The sequence below is a fragment of the Penicillium nucicola genome, assembly GCF_028828085.1.
Source record: "Penicillium nucicola strain IBT 29836 chromosome Unknown utg000003l, whole genome shotgun sequence".
NCBI lineage: Eukaryota > Fungi > Ascomycota > Eurotiomycetes > Eurotiales > Aspergillaceae > Penicillium > Penicillium nucicola.
Window position 1 is genome coordinate 1,928,010 of NW_026643127.1, and position 26,172 is coordinate 1,954,181.

At 47.1% G+C, this 26,172-nt stretch overlaps 8 protein-coding genes across 8 annotated transcripts; 4 read left to right on the forward strand and 4 right to left on the reverse strand.

The window, feature by feature from the left end:
* Positions 1 to 1,325: 1,325 nt before the first annotated feature.
* Positions 1,326 to 1,532, reverse strand: N7511_004294 (uncharacterized protein; the record flags this gene model as incomplete). The annotated part of the gene is made up of 1 exon (XM_057126719.1): positions 1,326 to 1,532. One exon carries the CDS (start codon positions 1,530 to 1,532, stop codon positions 1,326 to 1,328), a length of 207 nt encoding a protein of 68 aa, XP_056985609.1.
* A 1,264-nt stretch (positions 1,533 to 2,796) lies between these two features.
* N7511_004295 (ankyrin repeat domain-containing protein) lies at positions 2,797 to 4,346 on the reverse strand (the record flags this gene model as incomplete). Its single annotated transcript, XM_057126720.1, has 3 exons — positions 2,797 to 3,320; positions 3,356 to 3,753; positions 3,832 to 4,346. The coding sequence occupies 3 exons, from the start codon at positions 4,344 to 4,346 to the stop codon at positions 2,797 to 2,799; spliced, it is 1,437 nt and encodes a 478-aa protein (XP_056985610.1).
* A 310-nt stretch (positions 4,347 to 4,656) lies between these two features.
* On the forward strand, positions 4,657 to 5,207 carry N7511_004296 (uncharacterized protein; the record flags this gene model as incomplete). The annotated part of the gene is made up of 2 exons (XM_057126721.1): positions 4,657 to 4,848; positions 4,917 to 5,207. The coding sequence occupies 2 exons, from the start codon at positions 4,657 to 4,659 to the stop codon at positions 5,205 to 5,207; spliced, it is 483 nt and encodes a 160-aa protein (XP_056985611.1).
* A 951-nt stretch (positions 5,208 to 6,158) lies between these two features.
* Positions 6,159 to 7,385, forward strand: N7511_004297 (DUF2786 domain-containing protein; the record flags this gene model as incomplete). The annotated part of the gene is made up of 1 exon (XM_057126722.1): positions 6,159 to 7,385. One exon carries the CDS (start codon positions 6,159 to 6,161, stop codon positions 7,383 to 7,385), a length of 1,227 nt encoding a protein of 408 aa, XP_056985612.1.
* A 1,056-nt stretch (positions 7,386 to 8,441) lies between these two features.
* On the reverse strand, positions 8,442 to 9,230 carry N7511_004298 (BTB/POZ domain-containing protein; the record flags this gene model as incomplete). The annotated part of the gene is made up of 2 exons (XM_057126723.1): positions 8,442 to 9,132; positions 9,187 to 9,230. 2 exons carry the CDS (start codon positions 9,228 to 9,230, stop codon positions 8,442 to 8,444), a joined length of 735 nt encoding a protein of 244 aa, XP_056985613.1.
* Positions 9,231 to 11,927: 2,697 nt separating this feature from the next.
* Positions 11,928 to 12,665, reverse strand: N7511_004299 (uncharacterized protein; the record flags this gene model as incomplete). The annotated part of the gene is made up of 2 exons (XM_057126724.1): positions 11,928 to 12,383; positions 12,438 to 12,665. 2 exons carry the CDS (start codon positions 12,663 to 12,665, stop codon positions 11,928 to 11,930), a joined length of 684 nt encoding a protein of 227 aa, XP_056985614.1.
* Positions 12,666 to 14,398: 1,733 nt separating this feature from the next.
* On the forward strand, positions 14,399 to 14,920 carry N7511_004300 (J domain-containing protein; the record flags this gene model as incomplete). The annotated part of the gene is made up of 2 exons (XM_057126725.1): positions 14,399 to 14,453; positions 14,514 to 14,920. 2 exons carry the CDS (start codon positions 14,399 to 14,401, stop codon positions 14,918 to 14,920), a joined length of 462 nt encoding a protein of 153 aa, XP_056985615.1.
* A 722-nt stretch (positions 14,921 to 15,642) lies between these two features.
* Positions 15,643 to 16,398, forward strand: N7511_004301 (putative glutamine rich protein; the record flags this gene model as incomplete). The annotated part of the gene is made up of 1 exon (XM_057126726.1): positions 15,643 to 16,398. One exon carries the CDS (start codon positions 15,643 to 15,645, stop codon positions 16,396 to 16,398), a length of 756 nt encoding a protein of 251 aa, XP_056985616.1.
* Between the last annotated feature and the right edge of the window lie 9,774 nt (positions 16,399 to 26,172).

Here is a 26,172-nt window from a genome sequence, read left to right on the forward strand (position 1 = left end):
CCTAGCATTGTATTTTTTCCCTGGATAAAGACGTATAGTGATAGCGATCATATTGCTCGGCCATCCTTTACATCTGCATGCTCGATTATGGCACACAAAACGGCCCATAATGATTGTGTCACGCATTCAAGTGTGTGTCGTCTCATCATCCTCGCAGAATTCAAATTGAAGATCTGCCTCGACTAGCAAGCTTGATACCTCATCATGAAGAGCTTGATACATGGATGGACCATGTCGCGATCGGCCTTTTCTTCTTAGTCCGAGGCGGGGCAGCTGGGGCTGAAGCCGTAGCAGGAGAGGCCTCGGGCCTCGATTGATCTGAGAGCTCCTCGCGCCACTGTCCGCGGAACAATTCGAGCTCGGAGTTGTCTTCCATGACCGCAAGACGTCAGGTTGGTAAGCCCAATATCGTTACTGGCGAAGAGAATGATGCATGCGTGTCAAAAGAATGCGGAAGACCGGAAGGAGGAGCGTAAATTTATACTCATAACTGAAAGAACAATGAGAAGCTTTTACCTTCAGACGTACATTATCTCCATTGCATTAGGACGCGTAGGCAACTATATCTACAATCAAATATTACAGACCGATACACGCAGCTCGTGACCCACTTGACTCGATGCAAAGTAATCATTGCTAATCACTACGAACTCTCACGGTCAAACAATCACAACAGGCTCATCGTGAGGGTCGTTACGGAAGCGCAGTATCGAGGAAATTATAAAATAACTATTTTGAACTGATTATGACTCAAGCGATGGGGTCATGATTCGTATATTACAGTACACAACGCTTTGATGAAAATATTTGAATACGGCAGGGGTGAGGGTTACGAAATAGTCCAAAAACTTTCTTCCTCCTCGCGCTCGCCATATTTGAGGGTGGGCCAATCAAGGGAGAAAACTGTCTAGTGAAATAAGTGTCATTGATTTTGCGAGACTGAATGTTCAGGCTGCGTTCCTATTTCCTAGTTTAATTAAAATATTCCTCCATTTATACTACCGAAAAAGAAAAAGCGCAAATGGCGAGATATCAAATAGCCGGTCAACAAAATACAGTATTAATAGATTAGGATAACGCGGAAAATGGAGTGAACACGTAAATTCCGTTGGCTCTCAATATTAATATCATGAAAAATCTCGTACTACTCAATCTTCTTGCTTATTCTTCATACTTTTTGCGCCGGGCTACCGCATGAACCCTCGCATCTTTCCGCCCGCGTTCACATTTTCCCGACATCCTCCTAGTCTGAATATCCCTGACCGCTCGTTTGCCGCCTGTTGATTACTTATGCTGTGACCCAAATCACACTAGTGATCGTGGTTTCAGAGGTGGTGGTGAACGAAGTGCTTGTAGTAGAAGTGGTGGTAGACGGAGTGGTAGACGGAGTGGTTGATGAAGTAGTTGACGAAGTGGTTGATGAAGTGGTTGACGAAGTGGTTGACGAAGTGGTTGACGAAGTGGTTGACGAAGTGGTTGACGGAGTGGTAGATGGAGTGGTAGACGGAGTGGTAGACGAAGTGCTTGTACATAGAGGAGTGCTGGTAGATTTTTTTTTGATAGATGAGTAGGAGAGTAAATTCGGCTTGTCCCTTTTGTCAATCGCAACACACCAGCTACCGGTCTTTAATCCGTCATTAAGTACACAGGACGCTTGATTCCCATTCTTATTGGTAAAAGTGACCCATCCCGTGTGATTCACCTGAAGCCAAGCAACAGGCAAGCCGTCTTCTGTACCGCATACGTCGACAGTGAGCATGTTAAAATTGTGGCGATTGCCCTTGACAAGTTTACTGAGCTCTAGAAAAATGTAAATAGGGGTCTTAAGGTTCAATGAAGGTGCTCACCTGAACAATCAGCTCCAGCGAGAAGGCCAAAAGACGAAGAGTAGCCCGTGCAGCCATAGTTATCGTTGGACCATATCAGACACTGTCCATCATTATCTATGACCTCAAGTGTCCCGGCTTGAGAGGCGCCTGCCTGAATTATAGCTAGAATTACTGTCAAGAAAAAATGCATCTTCGAAAGACCTCACGGATGATGTATTTTTTGACGTGAATTAAAGGAATGAGGGGCACACTTTGCGGCTTTAAATATCTGTTACATGCACTAGAGTATACGTTCACACACAGAGTATTGACATGATTCTCTTGAGGGTGGTTCGAAAGTTTTCATCCATGATCTGAAGCGTCAGAGGCTAAGTGAAGATGCCAGGCGATTTAGTCAGGCTATTTTAGGTCAAAAATCCCATATTAATGAACCCGACAGTGATGTTCCCACTTCAAACTACCAGAACGGGCGAGGACCTGAGGGGCAAACAAGCACAAAAACGCCCCCAAAACAGGCTCAAAGTGAGGGTCTAGAAAGGACCTCCTACTACAGAGAGCCGAACATTTTATTGATTAGCTCCATCCAATTGAGAGTGAAAACAAAGATGAGGTAAACATTTTTGCAAAGTTGTGGGCAAAATACAGGCACCGCGTTATTAGAGCGCACTTGACTGGAATACAAAAGATTTCATTGAGGCAATGCAATGAGTTCCTACGCCTGAGACTTTTTATGCATACATTTTCCTGACGGACGATATTCGCGCTTAAAAGGGGGTCCATCTTCGATCACCGATTGGTGCAACTTTCAAAAAACAAACAACCAAAAAATGGAAGAAAAAATAGTGGCAGAGAAGAGACAAAAAATTCTTAGCCTCAACAACCCTGGCAGCTAGTGTCACGAGTGTCACGGCAAATCTAGAGGATATTGTCTTACGTGATCGTTCACCCACAAAAAATGATTGCAAAATCATGAGAGGATAGAACGAGCAGATGTTGATAAGACACCTGCAGAATGACAGGCTTTCCTGATACTCGCTCTAAGAACCCCGGCACATTCCCATCTCCCCTCCGCCACTTGTAGCTGAGCACGTATAGTTTGCTTCATTCGCCCCAACAACAACAATTTCTTGCCACTATGATCTACTGCACGGTGTGGATTTGCCCCATGATCTAGCAGGTTTTTAACAACGGCCTCATGTCCGCCCTTAACGGCGTATGTGAGCGGAGGGCGTCCCATATTATCCTCAATCTCCGGGTATGCGCCACGCTCCAGGAGCAGATCTACCATCGCTTCATGGTAGTCTTCTACGGCCCAAAATAGGAATTGGTCGAATGGCTTGCTCAATCTGCCCCTAGGGCATTCAGTACACCGCACGTTTGTATCCCCGCTTGAGTCCAACAGCAGCTCTGCTAGCTCTAGCCTCTTATTCAGCACCACTAACAGCAAGGGCTGTACCGAGTCCTCGTGGTCCCACCCCGTGCAACGTGGTACTGTATCTCGAATGGATCAAATTGGGGAGGTGTACTGCTTCGAAGCAATGTCTCCGCCATGCTTCTGATCCCATGTGTCACAGTGAAGGCCAATACTCTGGTGCGCCGGAGCCTCGTCGTTCCCTGGACCAAGAGCAGAAGTAGATGCTCATGGCCTTGAGTCACCGCCGCCTTCAACGGTGTCTCTGACCCTCGTGAAACCGGTATCAAGTTTGGATCCGCACCGTACGCAAGAAATAGCGACACCAAACCGCTCATCCCATTGGTCGCCGCCAGTAACAGAGGGTCCCTTGAAAATGACCACAACTTCCAAAGAGGTTGACTTGCACTCCATGCGTAAACAACAATCGGACTATAGGGACGTGCCCCGCCTTCACTGCTGCGAAAAGAGCCTCTTTCATCAAATCTGCTTTGCTTTCCTCGTTCCCATCTCCTGCAGAGCCGACAGGAGAAGCTCAACTATATCCCCATGCCCCTGAATTGCTGCCAGCCCCACAGGTCGGAGGGTTACAAAGCGCGAATGTTTTGCCTGCCACCCACGTGCAGCAAGTACTCGGTCAGAGAAACATGGCCATGGGCAGCGGTTAGTGCCAGCAGTGTAAACCACTCAGGATTTTTGGTGTTGGGACTGACCCCACGATCGACCATATAGCGGACGATGTGCAAATGGCCCGCCTGGGCTGCTAGCGAAATCGGATGTGGCCGGAAGTTGTGGAATTTGTGCAGACGTTCGATCCCAAACTGGATGGTTAGCGGGCCTTCTTCGCGAGATTCGCCCTTGGCCTGTTTCTTGGGTAAAGAGGCTCCTGCATTCAGCACCTTCTGCAGTGTGTCAATACGGCCGGATTGTGCCGCCCATTCTAAAGCGGAGCTGTTGTTGTGGAGCAAATTGTGGCGGTATAGAATAGAGGTGCAGATTTGTTGGAGATGGCGGTTTGTCCGCGCCAAAGCGGCGAGAGATGATTCTGATGAGAGCAAGGTGAGTTGGAGAATAAGCTCGTCGGGCAGGATCTCAATCCCAGACATTGCTGGGGAGAAAAGTGTGGAAAAAGAATGGGGGCAAATAAATTAAGGACATTGTTGGATTTATTGGATATCGGACAAGGTCATAATGTGGTCAGCTTAGACGAAACAAAGAAGACTGTCCAATATCGGTGGTAATGTAACCTCAACGACGCTAACAACCCGCAGTCTTCAGACAATCGTACTTTTTGACAATTGAACAGTTAAAGCCAAGGAGAATAGAGTACCAGTCATGCGAATAATATATGACCATGGAGGTCGCTCTCTCAGTATCACCTCTCCATAGTCGCCAACTGGAACTCTCTCGCCAGTCATGTTGTTCACCACGGCTACTCCCGTCAGCCTTACGGCTAGCCTCACCTCAGGATATCTCGTTGCTTCCCCTGGCACTGCCGCCCCCGGGACGACTGCATCCTGTAGCAAATGGACGTCTGCAATTTCCGGCATGACCTGTGCGATGGTGGAAAACATGTGGGAAGTCACGGAGGCCGACGTTGAGCCTTGCGTCAGCCACATCCCTTCCTTGACATCTTTTCTATAGCATCCTCAAAGAGCTAACCAACCTCTGCAAAGAACCCTTTCACCCTCCAAGTCGGAACAGGCTGCAACCTGGCTGCTGGGTTCTACTACTGCGTCCAGGTGAACTTCGGCGGCGCTTGCAACACCACCACCACGACCTCGACTACCTTTGTCACGTCGACCACCCCATCGACCACCACCGCTGGCAATGGCATCAGCACGCCCGACCCGATCCAGGCGGGTATGGTGTCCAACTGCAAGTCCTTCCACATGGTGGCTGGTGGGGACCAATGTGACAGCATTGCCTCGGCGGCGGGAATCTCGCTTGCCAACTTTAATTGTTGAAATTCCGGCGTCGGCAGCAGCTGGTCCAGTCTCTGGCTCGGGTACAATGTCTGCACAAGGGTTGTGGGGGAAAGCACGACCACCAAGACTACAGTTCTATATATATTATGACATGCATAGTAGATCAGAGATAGTTGCCCTTTCGGCTGAGCCGCCGGGCGTTAATGAATTGTGTGTGTGTGTACGCAAACATCAAAGCCAATGATCTCAACCACTTGCTGCCAACCTCTAAGCTACTAAATTCAAACTGAAATTTTAGCATCTTTTGTCAGAGATATGGTGGATCTGGATGTGGATTTCTGGGTATTTACCCAGAATATCTTACGACATCAATATCAGACACCTCACAAAAAAGTGCATATTACTCTTTGTCAGCATGTCCTACAAGATTGCCAGTTTCTTAGTTTTTAGTTAGTTAAAGAGTTTATTATTACCATTCTGGAACCCATACAGTGTTGGTCACTGATTTCTGTCATCTTCATCAAACAAAGAAGGGGTTGAAATTACCCATTAGCCATGACTTGTCATCCAAGTAGGCTTGCTGATTTGACCTATAGTGGGGTCGTTGAACGCGGCCACTAGGACATCGCCTAGTGGCCGCGTTCGATGACCCGATTAATTATCAGCCCTCAAAATTCCCAGCCATTTTCCTTTACCAGGGTATACTTAAACATGATTATGTTTTTATTTCCAGTGGCTCTCTCTACATGATGGACAAAGGGGAAGCATTACACACCCAACCGCATCAGCCCTTTTTCTTCACAATGTGCGCACGGTTGCGCGCCAACAACTGAAGGAGTCAACCTGAAGACACCACTAGCAACTTTAGGTAACGAATCACGTGAAGCAAAGGTCCTATAAAGGTAGCGTAAATTTCTTTCTCTCTGTCTCTCTATCCCCTCCCTCCCGATCATTATCTCATCCTCAACTTATAACATGCCCATACCCGGAATGGCCGCCCATCCCTCCCAAACGGAAAGAAAGAGATCCGCCAGAAAGCCTGTTCAGAAAGCAACCGTGATTGAAACTGCTCACGAAAGTCAAAGCCAGGCTACATCAACTGTCGATAAGAGGATTCTGGATCGGATCCAAAAATGTCTAAGTCGCGCCTACCATGCCAACACGTCAGAAGCGGAAGCCAAAGCCGCCCTCTTTCTATCTCAAAGGCTCATGAGCCAGCACAATGTGACCCAAGCGGACCTTATGGCCAGTGATGACAACACCAATAAGGCACATTATGGTGGACGGAGCGTTGTGAGCATTGTAAGGACCGCGAGCTCGTCGAAAAGGGTTATAAAGGAGGCTTTCGCGATGAAGTTGGCGACAACAATGGGTACATTATTCGACTGCAAATCCTTTTCGACCGATTTTGGCACGAGTTTACAGTGGACGTTTTTTGGAATTGCCAAGAACACTGTTGCGGCAGCGATGGGGTTTCAGTTCGCTCACAACCAAATCCTGGATTGGGCGGGTGCCTATAAAGGCGGCACACCCACATTCAGTTACCGACTTGGGGTGGCAGATGGACTTGCAGCCATGGCCTATCGGGAAAAGAAAAGAGAACTTGAGCAAGTGCAACGCAAAGAGCTAGATCTGATTGCGGCTAAAGAGAGCGAAGAATCAAAGAAGCGTCAACGAGAAGTTGACAGACTACATCTTCTACCGACTTCCAAGACCATTTCAAACGGCCCCTCAGACTCTGAAGACAAATATCTGGTGTCAAAAAGCCCGTTTTCAAACTTGGCTGACTCCGGTATCGACTCCGATAGCGATCTCGATGAGGCTGACGGGCTTGGTATCAAGGCCGACTTTAACATGGACGACGCCCATATCATAGATTTCAGCGATGACTTGGACGAAAGTATTAAAAGATTTGTGAAAGATGAGTCACCAGGGCCTTCGAATTCTATTGAAATCCCCAAATACAGCACGGATTCAGAGACCACAATCAAACCAGAGTCTTCGCCTACGTCCGTGACATCTCCCTGGGAATCTGGAATGCAACTTGTTCAATTCCGAGCAACAGCGGAGCAGGTTGCGGACGACTTTCTGAAGCAGAACAATATCAAACTACGCAGCGGTAGAAAGCGGTCATCAAACGTTCGAGACCTATCTGCTTATCAGAGCGGTAAACAGGACAGTTCGAAAATTGAACTCCGTGGACAGGCGCTGGCCTGAGGACTCTCCTGTTTGATCTTTTCATTGATTGATCATTCAGATGCTAATCCGAAGATATCTGTACTTTGATCTTTTCCAGGAAACATTGTGCTCAAACCCGGAACAGGTGGCGGTGGAATCAGACGGGTCAACCAACTTGGGTGATACAGTAGTTTTCGAAATCAGTTATACCTCCATACTCTTACTTCTTGATTCGGATAAACTAATTCCGACACGCACTAGGCCGGTTTGGCTCACCGTCTAATAATTCTGGCAGAACTATTATCGTATTGATTGTATCACTATTAATGAGTCATCGTTATATTACCGTAACGTTAATTAATCAGAATTGTTTTGTAATCAGGCGATCTGGCAAGATCGCCAGCTAGCCTCCCTCGAGCCTAATTTACATGGGTTGCCCACTTCGATGTCCAGACAATAGAAGATAGAAGCGTGATTATAAACGCTCGTCTCGCTTTCTTCTTACGAGGCTTGCACTTTTTGCTCATCATCACTCACGAGGACTCTCGTATTCGCTTCCTGTACATTACACAATTCACCACATATGGTGAACGGAGGGAAATTTTTTGGTTTGAAATGAAGGGCCAAGCCTTGGTATTTGCCAATCCCCAAGCGGACTATCTTGCAGTGCGAAGCCCGCCTCGCTGCATTTATTGTGGCAGGTGTACGAAAAGGCTATTCGTGCGTTACCTATTAAACCTACTTTGATTGCAGAGATTCTACCTGCTTAGAAATTACATATTAGCAAAATATCTAACATGCTTCTATAACCACGTGATGCAGCTCAAGAGACACGTCTTTAGCAGGTGCGATTGGCGGTGAAATGAATGGTCCGCGGTCATTCCTTCTATCACAGTACTACAGAAAGTGTATATGATGGACTACTTGATACAGTAGGGATCTGGTCTACGATGGCCCAGGCTTTTGGCATATCTTGCCAACTTTGGGATTCCGACAGCTTGACTTTGCCAGGAGCCACGTTCTTAGATGCCAATATTCCTTGTCTTGTATACACAAACGCCCTTGATGAGGAAACCTTTCATTCATGGAACCGGCTTACTCCCAGTTAAATACGTTCGAGTTTAGCTCTGATCTTTTTCCGCTAATAGGGTCTTCAAAAGTGGCAGCCCGAAGGGGCTCCACCCTATGTAGGACAAGCCTAGTTTCTTGGAGAAGATCAGCTCCGAAAGAAGGGTAGGCGTGAACCTCTTCGCTGAACTTATGCTTTGCGCTTCGAAGGAAGCCTTCAACGGATGCTGCAGCCAGAACACTTCGCACTGGATGCCCTTGAGGCAACAAGCTTGCCGAGGCAATGTGATCATGTGTGAGATAATAAGTGTTGCTATCAACATGTCGCCAAGAAATGTTGTTTTGTGGATGAGGGTTGTATTTTAAGATGTTCTTGATGTATTGGGCCATTGTAGTTTCCAACTCAATTATATCGTACTTGTCTGCAAGCCTTGCGAGCTCCATGGCGGCCGAAATATGCTCTCCTGGGTCTTCTATCCCAAATCTGACAGTGCGTTGGTATAGCCATTGAAAGAGTGCTTCAAGGCTACGCACCGAGACATCGTCCTCGGTCTCTTCTAGAGTGGCTGTCTGCTGCTGTGACTCTAGAAATTCACTGTTGAACATTTTTGAGAAGACCGGCGATTCCGCGCAGAGAAGGCTTTTGGAAATTACATATTCCTTGTTGCTAGGCTGTATTCGAAGTTTGACGGAAGGGCCTTGATAAAGGTGAAGGAAACTAGAGAATAAAGTGGTCAGATAACCACTTCCCACAGACATCTCAGGTACTTACTTGGCTACGAAGTGCTCAGCACTTGCTTCGGATGCGTTGGTCATTGTTCTGTGATGAAGAAATCCACCCGTTGGTAGATAATGTGGAACAGTATGGAGAAAGCGCTAGACAGGCCAATGGTGAGAACGTCGTACCAGGTCATGTGTGTGTAGCCGTGTCACAGGACCCCCCACCTTCCCTCGGCTGTGGCAGAAGAAAGAGAGGAACAGGCAAGGCGCATTCTCGCATGATACAGCCAATTTCGTGTAAAATACACCCAGTGGTGTTATCCTACTGTACTGTAAGATACACCTATCAGTCTAAAAAAGCGGTCTGAAAAGCGGACCCATATCACCTGTCCAATCAAGGCTCATAACTGCCGGATCTATTATCCGGGAATCAAGTCGCAGGAGTGCGGAGATATAACTGAATTCGAATACTACTGTACAACAAGGTTACGATTTGACGGTTGGATTAGCTAAATTCTAATAAGATGAATTTATATACTTTTGAATTTTTCATTCGACCTGAGAATGTCAGTTGAATCTGATTTTCTTTCCACTTTTGCTCGTGTTACCTCGAAAAACATTAATTTCTTGCCTTTGGAAACCTGTGGGATTTGGGATTTCGCGTCTATTTCCTTCCGGGTGGAGGCAAGCTGTTGCTCCAGGCTCGTGTGCAGATGCCTAGAAGCCATTATTTCACCTCAATAAATACTATGAGAACATGCTGCATTGGATGTTTCTATGCCAACCGGTTTTAGAAAATGACGCAGGATGCACGAGCCTGGAGCTAATCTACATTCTTGTCGATATGGAATGACCACATCTGATTGGATAGCCTCACTTCTTTACCAAGTATTTCAAATCTAGATTGATAAGTCAATAGAGACCAGCACGACATGTAAGTGGCGTCTTGACAGTTAGTTAACGTTAAGACCATATTTTATGCTTATGTCATTTCTATAAGATTGCGGGAAGGAAATGTCATTTGTCTGTTTCATACTAGAACGGGGAAATGGTAAACAGCGTCACAATTCTAGTGAAGAGAAGATGTATGTATATGCTACTGTATCCTGGATGAGACATTCATAGGAATCTCATCTTCACATTTCAATGTCGATCTCCGAATAATTCTTGAAAAATTTCTCCATTGGTTGCCGCAATGGTAATGTGTTCGGAAACTCTGGAATCAGATCGAATTGGACCTTCAAAGCCCTCATTAAATCAAAGTTCGCTGGTACTCTGCGTCAGGACTCTATCTTTTAAAAGAGGAGCCAAAGCAAGGAGCCTCGGACAAGGCACAGCAACCCTCGCTCCAGCGCACGACGTCGACTAAATATAATTCCCGACGCAATAAGGTTTCGCGTTTTCCAAAGCAATTGGGCTCGTGATACATTCAAGTGGAGGGTCCCCTGTATGCTTGTATTCTATTTCGCCATTCTCGAATACTGGTCGGAAGGAAAGGTTTCGGTAAAGCTTTAGTTGCATCTCGTCAAGACGGAGGCCTGGGTGATCTGGGCTCGTGAAAATCCAACAACTGTTCCCAACAAAGTCCTGGCCTCTATGGTGTTCCCATTCTGGCCTAGGCTTCCAGTCGGAATAGAAAATCTTCTTATCAAGGTATGACTGAGGCGTACACAATGGCACGTGATTGAGTTCGAATTTTTTGGCACGGTGCTTTCTCTGAGCTCTTGTAAAAATGTTCAAAACCCGTCCCATGATATCGGTTTAAATGTTGGAAGAAATTTCCCCACTGAAGTGATAAAGATATGTCTCTGAAAAATAACGCTGCTTCCAGTCAAACTCAGTTTCCCTTTGACATCCGTACGTAGAAGGGGAATCCAACCTATTTATGCCTTCCATGGAAGATATATAATGCTTTAAACAAGGCTTGGATAAATGTTTTACACCGTTTTCAACTGCTTTGGCCTGTAGCTCTATTCGTCCGGTTATGTTTAACTCTAAGAGCAGTCTTTGTGCAAAATAATTAAAGATAAATCAGAAATTCCTCAAATCACGTTGAGTATGTTGATCATTTCATCTAATCTACACTCCGCTCTCTCGGCCATCACTAAATTGCTTGTTTACTGCTATATTACACTGAGATAGTTGATGACATTCCCTATGCTCTATGTACTGCACGCTCCGCTTGTTGAAAAGGCTGTCATCATAAACGACCTCTCTATTCTTTATCTTCTTTGAAGAAGCATCTTTCTCATGCACAATAAGCGCCCTTGCTTTGAACGCTGTTTTCCAACGTTCTTCGGCCTGTTCTATGAAACTTCAGTCCAGACCATTTGACACCTTTGACTGACATCAACAACAACCGACTTCGACAATCTCGCGTTATTAATACCCCAAGTATGCACCCTTCGAAATAAACGGATTCATTATCACTACTCCGTTTGCTGGTTGGGAAATCACACCTGTTGATCAAAGTTGTTCAATTATCACATTGCTTCAAATATATGAAGACGCGCAAGTGACAATTGCTATAGTCTAATCTCGTATGCTCAACATAAATCTTGAAACTTAATTTTGAGGAAACAGCTTTGTCTTAAAAAAGCTTTGAGTCATATATTAGAAAATCAATCTGGACGACGAGATCCATAACAACTAGACCTTTAATACATTGCTTATAAACTCAGCTTCCTCTGTAGAGGCCCTCTAGAAGGCATAATTGCAGACAAAGGAAACTCTTTCGATCTTGAAGATCAAATCTCATTTCAAAAACAACGGAAAGTATCATTCAATGCTGCATTAAAGGTCAAGCCCGAATAAATCCACTTCAATTCCGGTGTCGTCTTCCACCCTCAGCTTTGTGCTCGTAGATATCAGCGCTTCATCTTCCTCAGCGTTGAACTCAATTACAGTGCTGTACTCATCGAGGAATGGACGCCCATTTTCTAAGGATAGTTCCACTTCCAGCTTCAAATCTGAAGTATCATCAAGCAACTCACCATCGACGTAGTGATGGACAGTCCATCCACGGCGTCTGAGGGTGTCAAGCTCATCGACCTGCCAGCGTCCTTTCAATGGACCACAGACAACTGTGTTCTTTGCATTTGAGATAGAATTGAAAGGCAAGTATAAACCTCTCAGGTCAATTATACATATCTCATGGGTGGCAAAGAAAGATAGTTTAGCTTTATTGAATAGCTTGACAGTAACGCTCTTTCCGTCCGTGAGTCTTCGATAAGACGACCCAAAATCCTCCTGCAAAGTTTGTTAGCCTAAAAGAACAGAACCTGCCAGATACGCTTCTCTTACGTCTGTAGCTTCATAGGAAGCCCTGGTCGTCAAAAGACGATGCCAGAGAAAGGCGGAGACGGGTGATGGTATGTATACAGTGGATCGTTTCTGTATTATGGGCTCAACAGCCAACAGGGCAGCCGTCTCCTTCATTAAACTTTTGACATAATCAAAGTCGCCAAAAAAGCACTGTAGCAGAGCAGGACTATCCGAGGGCATTGCAAACGGAGCTGAGTGGGAAGCCATTCTGAAGTAAAAGTTTGAGTCGAATGAAACGGCTGGTGAGAGGCTAGGTTATTTTGGAAGACAAGAGAAGTTCCACTGCAAATAAAGGCAGAAGAGTGGACATAGGGCTTTTTATATAAAAATAGTGCGCAACAATTAAACAGCAAGGCGCCAATTTTTTGATAATTTAGACCAGGAAGATGAAATTTGCCCTAGGCCGCGTCACATAGCTCTAAGGGGCAGTGCAGTTATTACCCCGGACTGAAAAGGTTCATGAACAGCACCCCGCGAGCGTATGCATTAGGTCTGACTCGCACTCGCGGCCAGTCACGCGTGAATGCCACATTTTCTTGCCAAATCTTCCATGAAGGGAAGTAGCTCCCAGGAGCCGGTGTTCAAGGACTCATGCTCCGAGCAGTCTCTTACCCCAAAGAGAAATTAAAGAGAAATTCCTAGGAATTAAATTGCCTTCCGGAAGACTGTCACGGACATACATGAAGGATGGAGATATGATCTGCGCGGGACCCACATGGTGTATACATGTAGATAATACGCTCAGGGGGTTCAGAACACATTGTATCTTGAGCTTCATGTGTACTTCCCAAAAGGCAGTTCCGTCACAGAATGACTCAGTGTGCATATATAGAAATAGATTAGCCCCATCGCTCTATCAAACATCAGGCATCAAAATATTGAGACAAGTGGAAGGAATGTCGACCAGCTCCGCCAAATGTAAGTATTCTTGGTACGAGTCTTACAAGTACGGTAGTTTATAATACAACACGTGATATTGACTTTCAATACGATTCAATGCTTGAAACCGACTAAGTCCGAAACGGATTAGCGTGTTTCTGATTTGGGTTCGAGAAAGAATCTCTGTGTGCAAGTGGTGAATCTAATTTCGATCCTCCCTGTACCTCTCTTGAGAACTCAGAATGATCAGTAGAAGATACTGATTTGCTCATGGATCTTGATAAGGCCTATAGGAGAGACTTCGGAACTATGGCTTCTATTCCAGGCTTTCTATTATATGTAGATTGGTTCTCAGCACGACCTACAGTCGAATATTACTTATGCAAATTCCATCTACATAGACCACAAATCTGATGTGCCCCGCAAAGCTGTTGACAGCTAAGGGGTGTTCTTTTCGGTTTTTATGACCAAATCATGATAAAAGATCGCCCTTTCATTTGGGAGCCAAGCATCTCTTATCACTACGGATTGAAAATGTGGATGCAATATTGACAGTGTAGTCAGTCAACATAATTTAAACTAGCCTGGACCACATGCACAATTAGATTTATGAATGAGTCAAGCGTATTTCGCTTGGAATGATACGCAAGTTGAGGGCTGAGGCATGCAGCATCTATGGGGGTTCAGTTTTCTGCTTGCTGTGCTTGTCTAGCAAAAGTTCAATGAAGGTGGAGACTAAAATTCCCGAACATGAAAGAAACCCACTCTATCACGCTAGCCAATTCTTCTGAGATATAAAATGATTCATGTCTACCATTCTTATATTCCCAAACAGAGAATCCATATTTCAAAGTCAAACCCAAAAAAGAAAATTTGTTTACGTACCCAGAACCACCGTTCTGCTCTAATTTCAGGTACAGATTTAATACAGCCCCATGCAAGAAGAATACTACGCCTGTCCCTTTAACCATTGAAGACATATATGGGGCCAACATAGCTAAGGCTCGGACAGATCAAACAAGCAATATCGCCATAATTGAACTATAAATAGCGTTTGCATCATGTCTATGCAGCAGGGCGAGGGAGGGCTTTCTAATGCCCATGCTGATGAACATGGTAAGTGTCTCACACCTGGGCGTTGTACATCTGACGCTAATCTTACCGGAGGATCGGCAGGGGGTCTAGCTTCTGTAGCGGCAGCCCAGTCTGCGGTTCCTCCAGTGCAGGCCCAACTCGCCGCTCCGCCACGGGAAGCCCAGGCTGCCGTTCCTCCAGGGCAGGCCCAGCCACCCCCTGGTTCAGTGACAAACGCTTCTCCGTCAGAGGGCCTAACAGGTGATATAGACATGCCGGATGAAGGGGAGCCAAAAAAGCTCAGCGATTCGAACCTTCAAAATATGATCAGAGACATCCTCAATGCCCCCCCAAATGACCCAAATGCTATTAGACGTGCTTGGGAAAAGAACATTCCCGATGATTGCAATCTTAATTTCAAGCATCTGATGGCTGTTCTTCACCCTGACAAGTTTGCGGCTTCAGACAAGGCAGAGGCGGAAAAGGCCTTCTCAAGTGAGGACAATTAAAGAATAGATTGCGAAATATTGCTAATTATTTCTAAGAGGTACAGTGGGCTGGATCAGAGCTTGAGCGACTCTTTCCCGGGGAGGTGAACAAAAACCACCATTTCTTTCAGGGAGGAGGATCTAGGCTCCAGCCACATATTGAAGAGAACCTAAGTTCATATCACAAAGAGGCCCATGAGCAAGCTACACCGCACATACAGTTACTTTACGCTGGCCTTCAGAAAAACCCCAGGTCAAACCTCCTCCAAGGAGCTGTTCCTGTAGAAATTCGAAAGGCGGCTGATGTGCTTGACGAAATCAACAATAAGTTAAAGGGTGAAAACCTTCTAATGGAGAAAGATCCCGAGCTCGGCATCATCCGCTATACAGAACTTTTGGCGATGTGGAGACCTATTTTTATATCCCCAGACCTGGGGCCTTCTCAGATGCAGGTGATTAAAAATTTCTGCAACCAATTTCATTATCCAAGCGAATGGGCTGTTTTCCCCAATCCTCAAAGCAACCCGAACAATGATTCTCAACCACTAAACTCGAATTCTCACTCAAACCAACCATCGGCTTCACACCATAGGTTGAACCAAGCAGACCTCCAGCTCCAACCTGTCTGTACTGGTAGCAATAAAAGAACAATCGCTTTGGTGCCTCGACGGGTTGTACGTTCGATCAACCCCGGGTATACATCAACTGGAGAGAGAATACGTATGATCCAACAACTTGGCTTCATGGGTGCGCGCTTCGTAGTCGAAGACAATAGCGGTAGAATACGTCTTATGTCAAGCTCTGCTACTGGGGGCCAACTTGCTATTGACGGAGCTAGGGCTGCCGGAGTCCCTGACACCCTTCGAGGGGAAGAGGCACTGATCAACCTTCAAAGGCTCGTTAGAGCCCATTTTGCTGGCACATACGGCCTCAATTGGGTGGCTGTTGGAGAGGTCGACCCCACGCACGATAAATATCCTTTTATGCTAGTTGGCTTCTTCTTTGAAGGTCCGAATGGAAATCCTCCCTTAATGGAGGTTGGCCTCTCGCGATCGGCTCTGAAAAAGATTATCTCGCCACGAGAAGCAGATAGACTCATTTCAGAAGCTTTGACTTATGATTCTAATGTTGCTTTGGAAGATGCTATCTCGGGCTTGGCTGGCCTGAGTATAAAGTCTGGTGGAAATCCAATTGGGCTTCCCGCAGCTCCGCAAGCATCTCTCTTTGGGTCTAACCAGCACCCCACCCAGCAACCTGCGCAACCATCTCTCTTTGGATCTAACCAGCGACCTCAGATGCAGCAACCTGCGCAACCATCTCTCTTTGGATCTTTCCAGAAACCTCAGATGCAGCAACCCACGAAACCATCTCTCCTTGGATCTAACCGACCTCAGGTGCAGCAACCTGCGCAAGCCTCTCTCTTTGGGTCTAACCAGCAACCTCACATGCAACCGGCTTACAACCAACAGCCAAGTGCCCAGAGTAATGAGGAACTGTAGGAATGCTAAGCTTGGATATTATCAAATCGTCATACCAAGGTCCATTACTGTTGTTTGCTAAGAGTTACACTGTTTGTCTTGGTAGATCATGAACCCATTTTATGTGTCCTCCAAAAGGTAGTTTCCTATCTTCATATTTTCCTGATATATTCTCTTTATGATATAAATTGAAATAGCCCTTCGTTTTTGGATATGACCTCTTTCTATGTTTTGCACATGGTCAGATTCACACATTGCCAAACCAATTGTCTTATAGACACTAGGCTTAATAAGATATCGAAGCACTATTGAACCAATTGCACTCTAAGACAATATAGCGGTGGCACCATGTGATTTATCGTAGCTCATCCCACTCACCTCATATCCTGGCTGTGAGAACTATTGGTAAATATTGCTTTATTCTCACAGGACAGGCGATGCAAGATGTGCAGATAGTGTACCATGCTGTGTCGAAATGTCAATAGAAGTATATTGTGGTGTGTGATTGAATGGGGCATGTGACAAGTTCTGCCTCACTATAGAAGAGCGATCTCGGAGCATATGGAACAATTATGCCTTGACTTGGAATTCGATCGAGGTTTAGTCATTCAAAAGAACAGACTTGTAAATGCGGGCCTTATTCCATTTCGACGACCATATTAACCACCCAACTTAATCTTAAATCTCGTAAACTACTTACCGGTGCATGATGATAAATCTTTCCTACTTCTAGCATCGTGCAATATGAAACTTTCGCCAGAAAAATAACTTGCTTTCTACCCTTTTCTACCGGTCGTACGGCACGCTCAATGATATTTCTGAATATATCAGTCTATCGTTCGCCTAAGCATTGAACAGCAGAATTCCAAATTGAAGAAAGACATGTCTGCACTACATAATAGTTGTGGGGTGGGTGGTGTGCGATATTGATGGGCCTGGAAAGGAAACCAGCGGTTATTACAAGACGACTTTCAAGGATCAACTTACTAACAGAGTGGTAAGATAGGTTGGATAAATAGGCCGCCGAAATGGACGCCCTCCAATTAAACCTTGATGATTTCTTGCAAGATTATTTCTGTTAGCCCCACTTATTAGATTATGATGATCGACGGAGGATAGAACACGTCGAGGCACCATGCAAAAAAACCAAAAATAATGAAATTCAAAGGACTTCAAAGTACATGGCGAAATCGGTACAGTGATTTTCGAAATCGGCCTGACCAATGCACACTAACTCTTTTCTAACCCCACCAAGTCTTTAGCGTGCATAGATTATTGACCAAGCCACATTAAAATAAGGGCCAACAGTCAGATGCTTCAGTATGTTCCTGTATCTTGCCACGCGAAATTACATCCTATGCTTTGCCTGTTGAACGATAAACCTCAATGGCCATCGTATTATACGGTAGCATCATACTGCGGCCCTCGGTTTGATGCGGCTTCAATATTTTATCTCCGCTAAGGCCTTGGCGGCGTCAGGACATAATTACTCAGTGTATATTGGTCAAGCCGATCACTGTATTGAGTCACTAGTCTCACAGTCCATATATTGCGATTATTTTCAATTCTTGAGTCGTGATAAATACTAAATGAGGAAATATAGATAATATCATTTGACCTAATCAATTTCGACGGAGTCATTAAAATGAAGGCCTATCGGAAATATCGAATTATGCGTTCGATACTTTGCTTTAAACTAGATGGTAGTGTGCGTTGGGTAAAGCGATTTCGAGAATGAATATATATAGCTCTAGCATTTCACATCACGATGCCCGTATCAAGTTGTACGTTGAAGAACACGGGTTGAGTGAATGTGGCTTATAATCCCTGGATGATCATGGATTATTCGCTCAACATGGAAACGCCTCATTTGTGACCTTTGCGGATGCTTCTTCAAAGAATGAAGCATGCAGGAGTGATAAGAATATTTCGATTGCCGATATTTTTTGAAAATGCCCCAATGCATGTCCTTCTCCATAACAACAAGGTCGGAGTGAGCGATATCGAGAGCCGAGGGCCCGACTTGCTCTTTAGCCAACCATAGAGGAGAAGCTAAGTCATTTATGGTCAAGCGGCAGGTAATGAATTTGGCAGAGGCCTTTCTTTTGTGTAAAAGAGCCATGTAAAGAAGACTTTCGCCATCGCAGTTGTAATAGGACGGCAAAATTGTTCGATGAAGAAGGAGAAACCGAAAGCACGAAGGACACTTAGCGATGGTCCATGATATGAAATCCTGCTGCCTCATATGGAAAAGTGTATAGTAAATAAACCGGAGTTTCATAGACGGATGGAATGGAGAGATCGTTTGCTCTAACGTAGCTTTTCGAAGGCGTTGATAGGCGCTGACATAGTCCCTGTGAAAGGCCCCATTGTTTCCGTATCCCATGGTGGAGTCGCTTTGTTGTCATAAAATTCCGGATTGATAGTTGAAGATGAGAAAATTGCTTCAATTGAGAAATTTGCATGATCATATGTAGCACAAAGTGAGACTTAAGCGTAGATGGCCCGGAGAAAAGACTGAAATATAAAATTTGTTCAAGAAGCTCAAAAGGGAGGCGTTCAAGGTTTTGTAAAAACGTCACAAATTGCTGCTTCTTTGCATGCATGGTTTACTCAAGTGGGTTCAGGTTTAAGAAGGTGCAACAGTGCTTGAAGAACTCACGATTTTGTGAGGCGTGGTCTTGGCAGTAGAAACGTGCGGTGTCAGAGAATATAATATATAGAGCATTTTGAAAGCGGTGAGGAAACTGACGCGGGCTCCCTGCGCAATCTTTTAGTACCCGAGGTGTGGTCGGCTGCACTGAGAATCGGACGCTCCTAGGAACAAAAGCTTACGTAGAGAGTGATTTACTTAAAAATCACTGTACGCTTAACATTTTTCGAAAAAAGAGGATGATGAGAGCCAAATCTCTACCTACCCTGCTACTTTCTGACACCTAAGCACTTCAATCCCCTGAGACTTCAAAAAAATCCATAGATTCTTATCTCCAAGCGTGACTGGATTACGCTGAGCCCCTCAAGTTTAATGAGGCCCGGTCCATGAATTATCCGCAGTAATGGCTTGGCAGTGGGACCGGAAGTGAGAGAACTAGTATGTATTGGTCTAAGGCGATTTGGAGAACGAATGCAGTCTAGCATCACGCTATTGTCTTGAATGGAAAGCTCCTAGGAGCAAACGAGGGAGCGATTTTGGGTATAAGTTGAGAAACAAAGCGTCAGTGTCTTAGGAGTAAGCCGTTTTCGAATTCATTGTAATAAAACCCAAATATATTTGTTTCCTTCGGATATAGAGCTTTTAGACACCCGTTATTTGCATCAAACATCATCACATCATCACAACATCGTTCCAGTCTTCCATTGAGTTTTTGATATTATAAGAATCCCACCGATATATGCGGGAAGCATATACCACAAGCAGATTACCGCTACCCCAAAATCATAACCAAAAAACGGTTGACCAAAGGGGATACAGACGGATGGATGGATGATATCATTTACCCTGACCTCTCGCTTTTGGCGATATACAGGATACAGCAACTATATATATCTTGGTATGTTCAAGTGTAATGTCCCACTTCCTGAAAACGAACTTGGAGCCTCGTCAAGGCCTATCGTGGCCCAGGTGCCGTTCAAGTAATTAGGCTGCCCTCATGGCGCGCGACTTTGGAATTTTTGTGACGCCTCAGCGAAGTCTAGTACGGCCTTGACCGTCCTAGCCCGCGAGACGGTGTCTGGTTTACCTCTCTCACCTTCAGTTGAGCCTCCCAGCAGACTCGATACGCTATTAAACGCGTCCCCAACTTCAATCCTTAGCTTCCGTCGGATTTCCCTCAGATTTGGGCAGTCCACCAGCACGTGGGTAACTGTTTCTTGCGCGCCGCACACGCACTGATTGTTGTCGCGGAAGCCGAAGGTCTTGGCATAGGTGGATAACCAATTGTGGCCCGTGCGTAGCTGCGTCAGCAGGTACGCCCGCCCCCTTGGCAGGTTCCCATACAACTTCCTGGTGTAGGCCGCCGGTAGGGTGCTATCAATTCTACGCAGGTGACCGCCTTTAGTTGATGCTTTCCATTCCCGCTCCCATTGAGCGCGGATCTTGTCTCGGATAAGCGCTCTCTTCCTTGTTAGCAAAGGGCGGAAGGGGTGTGTTTTGCCCGGGCTTGCCGCGTCTTTGGCCAACCGATCTGCTGCGTCGTTCCCTGGATCGTCGCAGTGTCCGGGTATCCATTGGAGACAAAGCGCAATTCCCTTTGCTTGGACCTCTGCAGCCGCCTGGAGGATCGCGTGGATGATGCGTTGTCCTGACTTGTTTCCTGGGTTCTCGATCGCCTGCAACGCCGACTTGCTGTCGCAGAGGATCGTTGCCGTTGTTGTTCCATTATGTTCCGTTCTTGGCCGCTGATGGCTGATCTTGAACACTATACTGACAGCGTAGAAAATGCCTATCAGCTCTGCTACGTGAACCGACCACCGGTCCATCGGTCCCACTTGGGCCTGTTTCGATTCGACAACTTGTAGGTCATTGTCGAGTGCTACGGCAGCGGCGCCTAGGTGGCCTTCGCGTCCCGAGGCATCAGAGTAGACCACGATAGCGGATGTGGTCCGCACGGACTCCGCCCGCTCTCTTGCCGTCTCTCGGTCTGACCCGATCTCGATCTCCGTGAAGGACTCGGTTCGCCATGGTGGTAGCGGACGTGGGTCGATCGTCTCTAGCTCATCTAATCTTTCTAGGTTCATGGTCTTCAGGGCTTCCGCCAGTGGGAAGCGAGCGTATGACCCGACATTGTTCCTACGTTTCTGGGCTCGCCGTAGTGTATCCCAGATCGGATGATCGCGCGGCAGAGTGTGAAGGCTTGCGATGGTGTTCTGCGCTCGGCGACGGAGGCGGAGGTGCGTTGGCACAATATGTGCTTCTACTTCCAGAGTCGTGGTGGCCACTGTCCTGAAAGCTGACAGGATCCGTACTAATACGGTTCTCTGGACTGTGTTCAAGTGTCGTAGGTGAGTCTTGTCTCGCAACGGGTCGTGCCAGACCGTCGACGCGTAGTCCATGACCGGCGATACGCAGGCTTGGTAGAGCTGTCTCATCTGTTCTGGGCGTAGATGCCGCAGCCCGCCCAGAGCAATACTGACCTTGATTGCCCGTTTAATCGCTTGCTGGACGTGTTCTTTCCAGCGAAGCTCCTGGTCGAACACCACCCCTAGAAGCTTGGCCGTGGGCGACGGTTCGATCGTCTTCCCATTCATAACTACTCGACCCTGAAGCTGTTCGTGTCTTTTCCTGGTGATGTGAATCAGTTCGGTTTTCTCGGCTGCGAAACAAGACCCAGTTCGACGGGCCCATGCTTCAATGCGGGGAATGTCTTCCGATTGGATCTTGGCTAGGTTCTCTTCGGCTGAGCGTCCCACTCGCCAGCGGAAGTAGTCATCGATAAAGGCGGATGCACCGCCGTGAGAGTCGACAGGTTGGTCGACCAGGTCGGAGTTGAAGAATGTGAACAGAATGGGGGAGAGAGGCGATCCCTGTGCTAGTCCCGCGTTCGCTAGTGGTGTGGCCTCGGTGCGGAAGTCGTCAAATCCTATGCTGGCGTGGCGGTCGCTCATAAAGCTCACAATCCATTTTCTCGCCACGGTTGGGATTCTTCTTGCCCGGAGGCAGGCGTCTAAGCTCACTTTGTTGACTCCGTTAAAGGCACCTTTCAGGTCGAAAGCCACTAGCGTGATCACTTTGTGTTTATACCACGCTCGGTCAATGGCATTAGAGAGGACCAACAGGGCCTGTTCGGTCGTTCTGCCTGGTCGTCCTCCAAACTGGGTGTCAGGTAGCAGGCCGTGCTTTTCAGCGAGGTACGACAGTCGTCGTGCCATCACCGCTTCAAGGAGTTTGCCGAGAGTGTTAAGCAGCGAGATCGGGCGATAGGCCCCAGGTACTGAATAGTCAGATTTCTTAGGTTTTCGCAGCACCACAATCTTCGCGCTTCGCCATCGCTTCGGGTGGTATCCTAGATTGACTGACGCGGTGAAGATCCCTGTGATGTAGACCTTGAGGTGTCTCCACAGCTGTTTCCATACTAGCGTCGGCAGGCCGTCTTCCCCGGGTGCGGTAGATCCTTTTGCGGCTTTGAGAGAACGTTGAATCTCAAGCTCAGTGATAGGTTGCCATGGAAGTGCTAGAGGTGCTTGGGCGGGCAAGTCCTCGTGAGGTTCGTCCATCTGCGGGAAGAAAGTATCTAAGAAGGCCTGCGCTTTGTCCTTGTTTTCTATGAGCTCGTTGGTGCCGATGTGCAATGCCGGCACACATCCCCAGGCTTCTCGTGGTTTCATGTAGGTGGCAGCTTTCCAGAGTTTCCCTTCCCCAGCTTCGTCAAGGAACTGTTTCCAATGTGACGCCTTCACCTTCTCGATAGTCCGGGTCCATAACCGTCGTTTGCGCTGCATCTCTTGAAAATGCGTTATGGAGCGGGCGTCGTGTCGCCCAAGTTCCGCACAGCTCTCTTGCCATATCCGACGTAGTTGATTGACTTCGGTTTGCTGTATTTTGAGGGCTGGGGTAAACCAGCGTTTGGAGTATGGTGTTGGTCGCAGGTCGGGAGTGTGCCTATCCACCGCTGTTGCGGTTGCCTCTGTGAGCCTTCTAACTACTTCATCTAGCGCCGGTCTCGTTTTCACTTCCTTCCATGGGCCCATTTGTTGAAGCACGTCTTCGGCTATCTTGCTCCAGTTCGCACGGTCGTAGGCTTTCTTTGCCTTAGCGACGGGTTGGCGCTGAGCTCTGAGGTTCCATTCGGAGAACGTTGCACGGTGGTCCGATCCGTAATTTTCGTGGTAGAGATGGCATTTGATAAGCAGATCCGGTCGATTCGTTACCGTCTGGTCAATAGTAGAGTGTCTCCCCGGGTCGTTCAGAGACCAATAGGTCGCCGTCCCCCGGGGGAGGCAGCTATGTAGGCCGTGCGCTTGAAAGAAGTTGATCAACTCGCTTGCGTCTTCAATGAATCGCGGTTGGATACTGTTACCGCCCCATGTTGGGTGGTGACGGTTGAAGTCTCCCGCGAGGACGACGCTTGTAGACCGTCGGTCGTCCCGTAAAGTAGCTGTGATCGTGTCTTGGATTGCTGTGAGTGCTGGCTCCGCCGACGCGTTGTCAGGCGTATATAGTGGGACGCATGGGATGTACAGAGAAATTCGAAAACAGTTTCCCCTCTGGACACACACATGTTGTTTCTCGGGTTTTACCTGTTACGAAGCTAAACCGGAATAGGATATACCTTCGAGATGATAGCCAATCATTGCTAGGATAGTTTATGGCTAGATCATTCCATTGTAAAAATCGTTTTAATTACATTCTGTGAGAGAAAGTCCGAGTCTCCGCAGGGGAAACTGTTTTCGAATATTAGTGTAAACAGAAAAGAGAAGAAGTTGAGAGTCGGCCGTCCAGATCTTGATGGCAGCAACATCTGGATGGTCACAAGGGATCTGTCGGTGTGAGGATGTTGAGACCCTCTGGTTAACATAGACTAGACTCCGAAACCGAGCTCCCTCGGTCTCGGCAGTTGGTCGATATAGTCGCCAGGCGCTATGGTTGACGTGTGTTTGGTAGGCGGTGATGGATGGTTCCTGGATTAAGAGTACGTCCAGGTTTTGGCTTTGGTGGTCGTTGATAAGCGCTTCCATCCTTGGTCCCGATTTCATGATGTTCAACTGTAGCACTTGTAGGTTCGTCTCTAACATTGACGGGGGTTGGAAGTTGCGGGGGTAGGGCACTGTCGATCACTAGTTGGGTGTTCGCCGCTGCAGTCGAGGCATCGGGCTCTGACCCCTGGGGGGCATCGTTGCCGTTCGTGTTGGCCCGCACAATGGCCGCACCGTGGTGTCTCCTTGCACGACCACGCCAAGTGTCCGAACCGCTGGCATCGAAAACATCTCTTTTTCTTGATCTCGCGGCGTTCTACACTACCAATGTATCTCTGGCCGACTAAGAGGCCATTGTTAAGGATGCGTTCGGCTCCTTCCGTAGAATCGAACCATATCCCAAGTGATGCAAACTTTCCTAATGGCTTGTCCTTCCTCTTGAGCCATGCCACCTCTTCGATCCGGAAGCCCTGTCCCGATAGGTCGTTTTCTTCCGTGATTTTCTCAATAGCTCGGGCGTTTGCATTCTCCAAATCAAAGTCCTCTGTTGGGGTGCGGTGCACGACGACGCCGAACCGCGGTTTCACCAGTTTCGTACTATTTCCTAGTTCATTCAACCATTCAGTGTTGTTGCGGGCCACTTCGGCCGACTCGGGGTCCTTGAATCGAATCACATAGCCCGTCTTGGTGGTGCCAATTCCAGCGACCTGCGCATCCTGGGTTGATGGGGCGTTCATTAGCGCGGAGCGGATGTGGGTATTAGCGGAATCTGTGGGGAGGTATCGGCCGAAGATGTTTCCATCGCTGTTATTGTTGTCCTCTGGGTCTACGAACGATCGCTGGGTGCTGATACGGACGCAGTTCTGGTCCTTGTTGGGGCGTTGGTGGGTCGGTGGGGGGGAAGCCCCGCTGCCGCTTGCCGCAACTGCGGCCCATGATCTGGACGGAGGTGCTGGTGGGTGGGTTTCGATTTGTGCTCGCAGAGCTCTGATTTCCTCGTGGAGCTTATCATTCTGATCACGAAGGACATTCTGGTCGTGTCTGACCTCCTCGATCTCGGTTTTAGTGGATTCGATGAGTGCGGTTTGGTGGTGTATGATTAATTTCAGGCTGTCGATGAGTTTCCACACTTCCCTGGTGGTAACGCGGCCCGTGCCATCCGATGGTGCGAAAGCATCACCGCTCCGTGTTCTCTTACGGGATTGAGGAAGCGGCTCGGTCGGGACACGAGGCTGGAAGTCCTCAACTGAGAAGCTGGTGTTGGTTTCTTGGGTGTTTGTGGGAGGGGGCTCGGAGGCCCCCAAAGGTGGGTCCGCCATCGGTCCGGGGTTAGTTCCCGCTCGGTACACAACACTGCAAATTTTATATCGCAGTTAGAGTTCGAAGTAGAATTCCCTTTCAAGAAACTACAGTCGTCCTCCGTATACAGTAGATCTCCCGGTCCTACCGTCGCATATATACAGTAGTTTTCAAAATCAGTTATACCTCCCAACTCATATGACTTGATTGTCGGAAATTAATTCCGAGATCTGTAAGTTCTGATTGGATTTCACTATCAACCTCCGCTTTCCAGACCGCTTGCCAAAAAGGTATCTGTAAGTTACAGTACAGCCACGAGACATCGTGAGAGACAAGCAATGCCGTGCTGAAACGATGACTCAGCCACGCAAATACAGATACAGTCTTGCCGGCAGTACAGAGCGGTGCCCCAAAAGGGCCTAGCTTTGATCGGGTATATTTTCCGGCAATCAAGTTGAAAGAGTACAGAGGTATAACTGATTTCGAATATTACTGTAAGAACACGAAAGTGAAACTTGATAGGCAATATCTCGAGCTATGCCAGTGATTAAGTGAACGTGTATGAAATTAAAAATTATTAACATGCAAACACAAGCTCTTCTCTTCAACGATCGAACCTTCTGTCTGCCAAGCCGCCGGAAAGAGGAAGGTGGCCCCCACCCACGAGTGCAGCCGATACAGAGCCACATAATATGACCAATAGGGCTAAAGCTCTCAAAGAAACACACAAAGCAGCCTTGGTCTTATGGTATAGTTTCTCGGTACGTACCGTGGACTCTAATGGGCGTTTGTGGAGAGGTTCTTCATTCATCTCTTTCGCAAAGATTGTGGGATTACTATGAATCGCGGTTAATTCGGATCGCT